The 8,932-nt window shown below is 38.0% G+C and overlaps 1 protein-coding gene across 1 annotated transcript in view; it reads right to left on the bottom strand.

The window, feature by feature from the left end:
* Positions 1-8,932, bottom strand: part of FNIP1 (folliculin interacting protein 1) — a 110,490-nt gene that overhangs the window by 80,900 nt on the left and 20,658 nt on the right. Inside the window, exon 2 of the mRNA XM_030888868.2 lies at positions 8,588-8,606. Within this exon, the coding sequence (XP_030744728.1) occupies positions 8,588-8,606 (19 nt within the window). The remainder of the gene's footprint in view (positions 1-8,587; positions 8,607-8,932) is intronic.

Below are 8,932 nucleotides of genomic sequence, written 5' to 3'. Positions count from 1 at the left end.
AAGGTGTGCATCCTGGAATGCCAATTAAAAGAACAATGTGTTCTTGCAATGAGTAACTGCTTGAGTGGAGGCTCAGTGCCCATCTGCTGCCTTAATACTAAACCTATAAATATATGCACGTAGATCTTTTTCCCCACACTCTTATATATTTACATATGTACATTCCAGTCTTAAAACCTCTATACATACCCTTTGGGTGACACACATTTTGAGGAAATACAACCCAATCATAATATCCACCTCTGTAGCACTATTATACTATATAATGGTCTAATAGACACCAAAGGACTGTGTATACCAATTATCAAAACAAAGTTGGAAGTGATCTCATGAATTTTGATCTGAGGAAGGAAAAACAAGTTACCGAAGAGTGGAACTCAAACAGGCTTCTATTATTATGTATCAAGTTATGAGCTAAACTAGGTAACAGAGACCTCAAAATACAATAAAATAAAATGAAACAGTAATATTAAAAAAAAGCAGGTGGGTAGTCTTTAGCAGGTATAGATATTGAATGAAATCCTATAATGATCTAGACTTGTAGTCTATTAATAAACAGCTCTGCCGTCTTTAACATGTGTTTTCCCTTTCTAAGGCCAAGGGAGATACTCTAGTTGTTGCTGTTTCCTAGCCATCAAGAAGAGGTAAGGACAGAAGAAATGGTTTGTCATTGAACACATGACTTATTACAGAGATGCTGTTCCACTAACTTGAACTTAGTCATGTGCTCACACCCAAATCCAAAACATAGTGTTATCAAGTCCATTTTTACCCTTCGCAGCCTTACATAATACATAGAACTGCGTAATAGGGTTTCTGAGACTAGAACTTTTAGGAGGCAGACAGCCTTATCTTTCCCTATACAGTGAGCAGCAGCCCTATACCTAACCCACAGCAACACCAGAGCAACTTCCTCTTTTGTGCTGCCCCTTTACTTTATCAAGCATGATGGCCTTCTCCAGAAACTGGTCTCTCCTGACAACATATCCAAAGTACAGAAACAGAGCTCACCATCTTCGTCTAAGGAGCAGTCTTTCAGGGCAGATTTGCTTGTTCTTTCAATATTTTGTTGGCTTCCCTGATAATCTCCCTAATACTTTATGACTTGGATCTCTCCCCCCCGCCCTTAATCTTAGAGGAAGAGTCAACTTATTATTAGCAGTCCAATGCTTAACCCAATGCACCAACTAAAAATAATAAAGTTTGAAAATTTTCTTAAATGAAGAAAATAAAGTAGGGGTTTAAGGGAGCAGTTCTCAACCTATGGGTTGCGACCCCTTTGGTGTTCGAACGACCTTTTCACAGGGATTGCCAATTCATAACAGTAGCAAAATTACAATTATGAAGAAGCAACGAAAATAATTTTATGGTTGGGGGTCACCACATCATGAGGAACTGTATTAAAGGGTTGTGGCATTTAGAAGTTTGAGAACCACTGGTCTAAGGGCTTATATGACACTTATCAAGTGAACCAGTATATGTATTAGGAGTTTCAGAAGGAAAAAAAGATAGAAAAGGGCAGAAATATAGTTTGAGGAAATGAATGGCAATACCAATAATGAGAAATCTGAAAGGGAAATCAGAAATACAATTACATTTACAATAACACTTAAAGAGAAAAATTCCCTAGGTATAAAGCTAACCAGAGTGTGACAGACTTACACATGAAAAACATAAAATACTGCTGAAAGAAATTAAAGAACACATTTTTAAAACCAGAAAGATGTTCAGTGTTCATGGATTAGAAGACCAAATATTACAATACCAAAGCAACTTACAGATTCAGTGCCACCTCAATCAAATTTCCAACAGCCTTATTCATTGAAATAGAAAAAAAATTCCCAACTTTATATGGATTGGCAAGAAGCCTGAATAACTAAAATAATATTGAAAGACAAAAACAAAGTTGGAGAACTCACTGATTTTCAATATACTATACAGATACAGTAATCAAAACAGCCTGGAACTGGTATAACAGATACACAGGCCAATGAAACATAACTAAGAGTCCAGAAATAAACTCAGACATTTTTCCATGAACTTTCTGAAACCTGTTGCATGATCAAATGGTTTTTTATAAGAATGCTAAGTCCATTCAACGGGGAAAGAGTCTCTTCAATAAAGTAATAAGAAAAATGAATCAGAACACATCTCATAACTATACTAAAAAGAAAAAACACTAATTCAAAACAAACTAAAGCCATCAGTGTGCAAACTAAAACTATAAAATTCTTGGAAAAACAAGAAGCAATGTGTCAGGCCTAGCTTTCAATAATGAATTATGTAATAGAATAAAAGTATAAAGAGCACAAAACAAAATGAATAGGACCTCATGAGAAATCAAACTACTGCATAGTAGTCTATTTCGGACATCATATAATGACCCTCTACCATTAGAAAGAACACGATTCTATGTCACTTTTTGTAAGCTAAAATAGCACAAAGCAAATTAATTTATGCTGGGGAAAAAATTTGAGCATTCCCAGACAATTCCCCCTACCCTGCAAAAAAAAAGCCTACTAAATACCAAATAACATATAAAACTTAAAATACAACTAACATCTAGTGTTCACAAACACAATTCAAACTACAGGAATGTGATACAAAGTGTACTGAGTAGGGAAAGAACTTGGAAACACCACACTCACTGATCCGTTTTCCTGCTCTCTTTATAAGCTTGTTATAGAACTAATGCTGAATGTTAATGCTTGGACCTTTTTTTCATCAAAGCAATCTCTTCGGATTTCTTCTGGTTACAAAAAATAGGTACTAAATTAAGTCTTTCTTGAAAAAGAAGGAACATAAAATGAACTTGTGAAAAGCAAGTGATATAAATACTTGACAAGAATCTACTAATTAAAATCTATATAAAACATTTGACAACTTAACAAAAACAAACAACCCAATCAAAATATGAGCAAAAAACTTGAATAGACCTTTCACCAGACTAAGTAAATGATTGCCAAACAAAATTTTAAAATGCTCTGCTTCATTAGCCATCAGAGATATACAAACCAAAAACACAGAGAGGTACCATTTCACTCCCACTAGGATTGCTAACATTAAAAAACAGTAACAAATGTTGATGAGGATGTGGCAAAATTGGAACCCATATCCATCATGGTGGCAATGCAAAATTATCCCACCACTGTGGAAAACTGTATGGTGGTCCAGAAAAAAAAAAATGCTACCATTTGACCAATCAATTCCATTCCTGCATATACACTCAAAAGACTTCAAGGCCGAGACTCAAAAAGAGACTTGTACATAAATGCTCATTGCAGTACTATTCACTATAACCAAAAGGTGAAAACAACCTAAAAGTTCACCAAGATGAATGGATAAAACAGAACATAGTACAAACAATGGAACAAACTCAGTCAGAAGAAATGAAGTGTTGATACATACTACAGTATAGATGGAGCATGAAGAAATCATGTGGAGCAAAATTAGCCAATCCCTAAAAGACAACTACAATATTTTTACCATTTAGCCACTATTATGTTGTCATTGATTTACAAGCAAGTGCCTCAAGGGCTCCTCCCTTTCAGCAAGCAAGGTTTTCTCATCTGCCTAATGCAGGTTGTTTACGAGCCTTCCCAAAATCCTGATGCCCTGGTTCTTCTTCACGAGTTTCTCTGATTATATGCTCAGTATACAGATTGAATAGGTATGAAAAAAGGATAGGACCCTGACATGCAAACCTTTTCTGATTTTTTTTTTTTAACATTTTATTAGGGGCTCATACAACTGTTATCCCAATCCATACACACATCAATTGTGTAAAGCGCATTTGTACATCATTTCTCAAAACATTTTCTCTCCATTTAAACCCCCGACATTAGGTCCTCATTTTTCCCCTCCCTCCCCGCTCCCCCCTCCCGCATGAGCCTTTGATAGTTTTCGGGGAGGAGATGAGCCAGTCAGGGTGCGATGTAACAATGATGAGAAATACAACCTTCCTCTAGTTCCTAAAGGTTTCCTCCCCGCTCCCACTACCATGACTCGAATTCTATCTTGCAAGACTGGCTAGACCAGAGGAGGTACACTGGTACAGATAGGAACTGAAAATACAGGGAATCCAGGACGGATGAGCCCTACAGGACCAGAGGTGTGAGTGGCAAAACAGGGAGGGTAAAGGGAGAATGGGTAGGAAAGAGGGAACCGATTACATGGAACTGTGTGTGACCTCCTCCTTGGGGGACAGACAACCAAAAAGTGGATGAAGGGAGACCTTTTCTGATTTTAAATCACCTAGTATCCCCTTGTGCTGTTAGAAGGACTGCCTCTTAGTGTATGTTTAGGTTCAATATGAGCACAATGAAATGTTCTGGAATTCCCTTTCTTCTGAGTGTAAATCCAGTTTGTTAGGATCCACACAGTTAACTATCTTTGCACAGTAAAGAGCTTTCTGGTATTCTCTGCCAAGACCCATTTGACGACAGCAATACTGTCCCTCATGCCATGTCCTCTTCTCAATCCAGCTTGAATTACTGGCAGCTCCCTGCTGATATGCTGCTGCAGTCGTCATGTTAACTAGGTTGTTATAAATTTAGAATGCATTTGTGTCATTACCAAGGCAAGCACAAAGAAATACCTAAAATATATACACAAAAGGAAACAGGAGAATGAAAACTGTTCATTACCAAAAAAAATCACCTCTGATGGAGGCAGTAGTGGAGGAAATGAGAAACAAAAAGAATTAAGATATGCAGAGGGGAAAAGTGCAAACCGGCCAAAATCATTCCTTATCAACTAACTTTAAATGCAAATAGGTAAAATTAAGTAAATTTTCCAATTAAAAAATAGAGCATGGTTCAATGGATAAGAAAGTATAATCTAACTATATGCTATCTAAAAGAAATTCACTTTAGATCCAAAGATTAAAAATAGGTGGGAATCTTAATGTTACCCCTAAGGAAAGGTAATCAAGAACAGATAACAGATTTTTAAGAGCTCACACTTTCAGATTAACTTTTAAAGAGTCACACATCTGATATCTATTTTTTTTTTCATTTCACACTTTTTCATTCACACGGGAACCTTCCTACTTTAAAGTAAAGCCAGTCACAACTGGTATAAAATCAAGTCATTCCAATACTTAAATTTTTCATGTTGAAGGAGGTAAATATGGTTACACAGCTGCTAAAAAAACAAAATTGAAGAGACAAGTAACTAAAGTCATCCACAGTATGGTGATTTTAAATAATTCCAAGTTCTTAGAACCATAAAATATATGTACCAGAAATATTTTAAGAAACGCAGTCATCTGGTTTGAGATTTATCCCAACAGGACATCTTTTCTTGGGAGGAAGATGAGTCTTAAAAGCAACTGCACACGACAAGCAAGAGATACTAATGTGTCTCTTTGTGTTTTCTCAGTAAACTGATGAGAACCATTCAATATCTGTTATTAAATCATAAAGGTAGTAACGTTATAACTTTTATGCCAACTATTTAAACAAATTAATATATTTGGATATATTACCAATCATTTCTGTATTACAGTCAAGCAAGTTGCCAGTTTCTCAAAACTTCCTGGTTTCAAGTAAAAATAATTATGGTAAATGCTGGCAACTAATGCATAGTTAAGCTACAGTGGAACATTACTGTTTGTTTAGGATCTCATTTCCTGTTCCAAAGTACTATAAATACGATATGAGACACAAACCTACGTAATACCAACTAGTATTAAAAGACAACAGGGCTCCCCCCACCCCCCACTACTAAACAGCTATTTTATTGTGCATTCTGTTTACTGATGACTGAATTTTTCTGCTGAGCTCTTAAGATCAACGTGTGTGTGTGTGTGTGTGTGTGTGTATTTAACTAAAGATTTCTGTAGGAAAACATTTTAAACTCAAAACAGCTTTTTATTTACAAATGTAATAAAATAGCAAGGGTAATAGATAACTTATTTAAAGAGTAAAATGCCTACCAATTTTATTGTAATCAAGTTTGAATTTTAAAATTTGTAATAAGTCATTTAACTGGGGGCTCTTACAGCTCTTACAACAATCCATACATCAACTGTATCAAGCACATATTTACATATGTTGCCATCATCATTTTCAAAACATTTTCTTTCTACTTGAGCCCTTGGTATCAGCTCTTTTTCCCCTACCCCCCCCCACCCTCAAGAATACTTGATAAATTATTATTATTTTCATACACCATCACCATCTTCTGTCTCCCTTCACCCACCTTTCTGTTGTTCATACCCCTGGGGCGCGGGGTGTAGTACACTGATCAGTGTAATCTGTTCCTCCTTTCTCCCCCTGCTCTGTACCTTCCCCCTACCCTTATGGTATCGCTACTCCCATTATTGTTCTTAAGGGGTTTGTCTGTCCTGGATTCTGTGTTTCAAGAGCTCTTATCTGTACCAGTGAACATGCTCCGGTCTCGCCAGAATTGTAAGGTAAAACTGAGGTCATGAAGTGGGGAGGAGGAAGTATTAAAGAACTAGAGGAATATTGTGTGTTTCATCAGTGTTATACTACACCCTGGCTGGCTCGTCCCTTCCTTGTGACCCTTCTGTGAGGGGATGTCCAAATGTCTACAGATGGGCTCTGGGTCGCCACTCCAATCCCCCTCGTTTGCATTGACATGATTGTTTGTTTTGGGTCTTCTGATGCCTGATACCTGATCCCATTGACACCCCGTGATTATACAGGCTGGTGTACTTCTTCCATGTGGGCTCTGTTGCTTCCCTGCTAGATGGCCACTTGTTCATCTTCAAGCCTTTAAGACACCAAACACTACATCTTATAATAGTTGGGCACCATCAACTTTCTTCACCAGATTAGCTTATGTACCCATTTGGTCTTCAGCAATTGTGTCGGGAAGGTTAGCATCACAGAATGCCAGGTTATTAGAACAAAGTGTTCTTGCATTAAGGGAGACTTGAGTAGAGGATCAATGATACTTAACATATAAATATATATAACATATATTTAACATATAAATATATATAAATAGATGGGTATCTATTTCCTTTTGAAGTTTGAAATATTTAAGATTGTACTCTTGACAATTATGTATGATCTCTAAGTAATTGTAAAATATTATGGCAATACTTTTAATTTGGTTCTTTGTAAGGTAATTAGTAAGTTGGAATGCCTGAATTCGGTAAATATTCAATAAAATTCAGTAGGTATCCCTAACTTTTCTAAAGTATCATGTCCAATTCTAAAACTATACTTTTAAGAAATCCATCAGATTGGATCATGGCTAAGATACTTTTAAAGTAGGGTAAAAGGATGGAGGGTGGAAGCATGCGTGACCTCAGCCTCACAGAAACTGGCCGTGGACAGCTGGTGCTGCGGATGGTGATTCTTTTCCCTCTCCCTACTTGAGTGAGAGACAGTCAGATGTGGCCCCCACGCCATTTTCTCACATATGTGCAAGGTAGTACCAGAAACTATGGAACATTTCCATGAACTTTTTGGAGCCGTCTCTTATATTCATAAAAGCAAGCTCATTCTGCATATGATCCTGCAAATTTTATTAACTTAATATACTTGATTATCTCTATCTCTACCAGGGCATTATTAACTTAATATACTTGACTATCTCTACCAGAGTAACTATAAATATACTGTATGAGGAGATATTTTAAAAGTTCAAGAAAAATGTCTTTTGTCACCTTTACAGATATCTGTATACTACTGCATCATCAGCCCAAACATCTCCTTGCATTTATATTGGCTAAGCTGGGTACAAGTGGTTCTACAGAAGGTAATAACCAACTAGAAATCAAAGAAGAAACCCAACTCTTAAAAACCAAGGCAGTGGAGCCAGAGCCAACGGAGGACAAAGATGTGGAAGCTGATGAGGAGGACAGTAGGAAAAAAGATGTTTCAGATGATCTAGATGACTGGAACTTTTTTAATCAAAAGAAAAAAACTAAAAAGAAGGCATAAAGGATCTTAAACTTGAAGTGATGCTCAAGAGCCAGCTGAGCAAGAGGATTATGCAAGTGCGCCTAGTGCGGTGGTGGGAGAGGGATCCTTAGGACTGGCACTGCTGCTGAGGCCTGGAGCTGACCTATCTGACTTCCGTCCGTGCCGAACCCACTCGATCTGCAGCCATGTCGGAGGACGAGATGATCTTTGATCCTACGTGGTGGTGGAGGTAGTGGAGGTGGTGGAGGGAAGAGGAGGGAGGAGGAGGAGGAGGGAGGGAGAAAGGAGAGGGAGGAGGGTGGAGGGGGAGGAGAGGGAGGAGGGAGGAGGGAGAAGGGAAGAGGGAGGAGAGAGGAGGAGGAGGAGGAGAAGCCCTTTATGCTGGATGAGGAAGGGGATGCACAGACTGAAGAAACCTTGACATTATGCTTGCCAATAAAAAGAAGAAAAAGAAGAGCGCCAAGTTCCCAGACGAGGATGAAACCCGAGAGAAAGACGAAGTTTTAGGAGATGAAGACAGCAAAAAAGATGATGGCATATCATTCAGTAACCAGACAGGCCCTGCCTGGGCCGGCTCAGAACGAGACTACACCTATGAGGAGCTACTGAATCGAGTGTTCAACATCATGGGGAAAATAATCCAGATATGGTTGCCAGAGAGAAGAGAAAATATGTCATGATACTTCCACAGGCAATCCGAGTAGGAACCAAGAAAATGTCTTTTGTCACCTTTACAGATATCTGTATACTACTGCATCATCAGCCCAAACATCTCCTTGCATTTATATTGGCTAAGCTGGGCACAAGTGGTTCTACAGAAGGTAATAACCAACTTGAAATCAAAGGATGATTCCAACAGAAACAGATACCCTGTTTCCCCGAAAATAAGACAGTGTCTTATTAATTTTTGCTCCTTGCAAGATATGACAAAATAATAATTTATAAATTATCAAGGGCTCATGAAGGAGGGAGGAGCGGGAAGGGAGGGGAAAAAATGAGGACCTGATGCCAGGGGCTTAAGTGGAGAG

Source organism: Echinops telfairi, unplaced genomic scaffold, assembly GCF_000313985.2.
Source record: "Echinops telfairi isolate 266 unplaced genomic scaffold, ASM31398v2 ScPeMD7_7469;HRSCAF=8507_1, whole genome shotgun sequence".
In the NCBI taxonomy this organism is placed as follows: Eukaryota; Metazoa; Chordata; class Mammalia; order Afrosoricida; family Tenrecidae; genus Echinops; species Echinops telfairi.
This window is presented reverse-complemented; position numbering and strand designations above follow the sequence as displayed.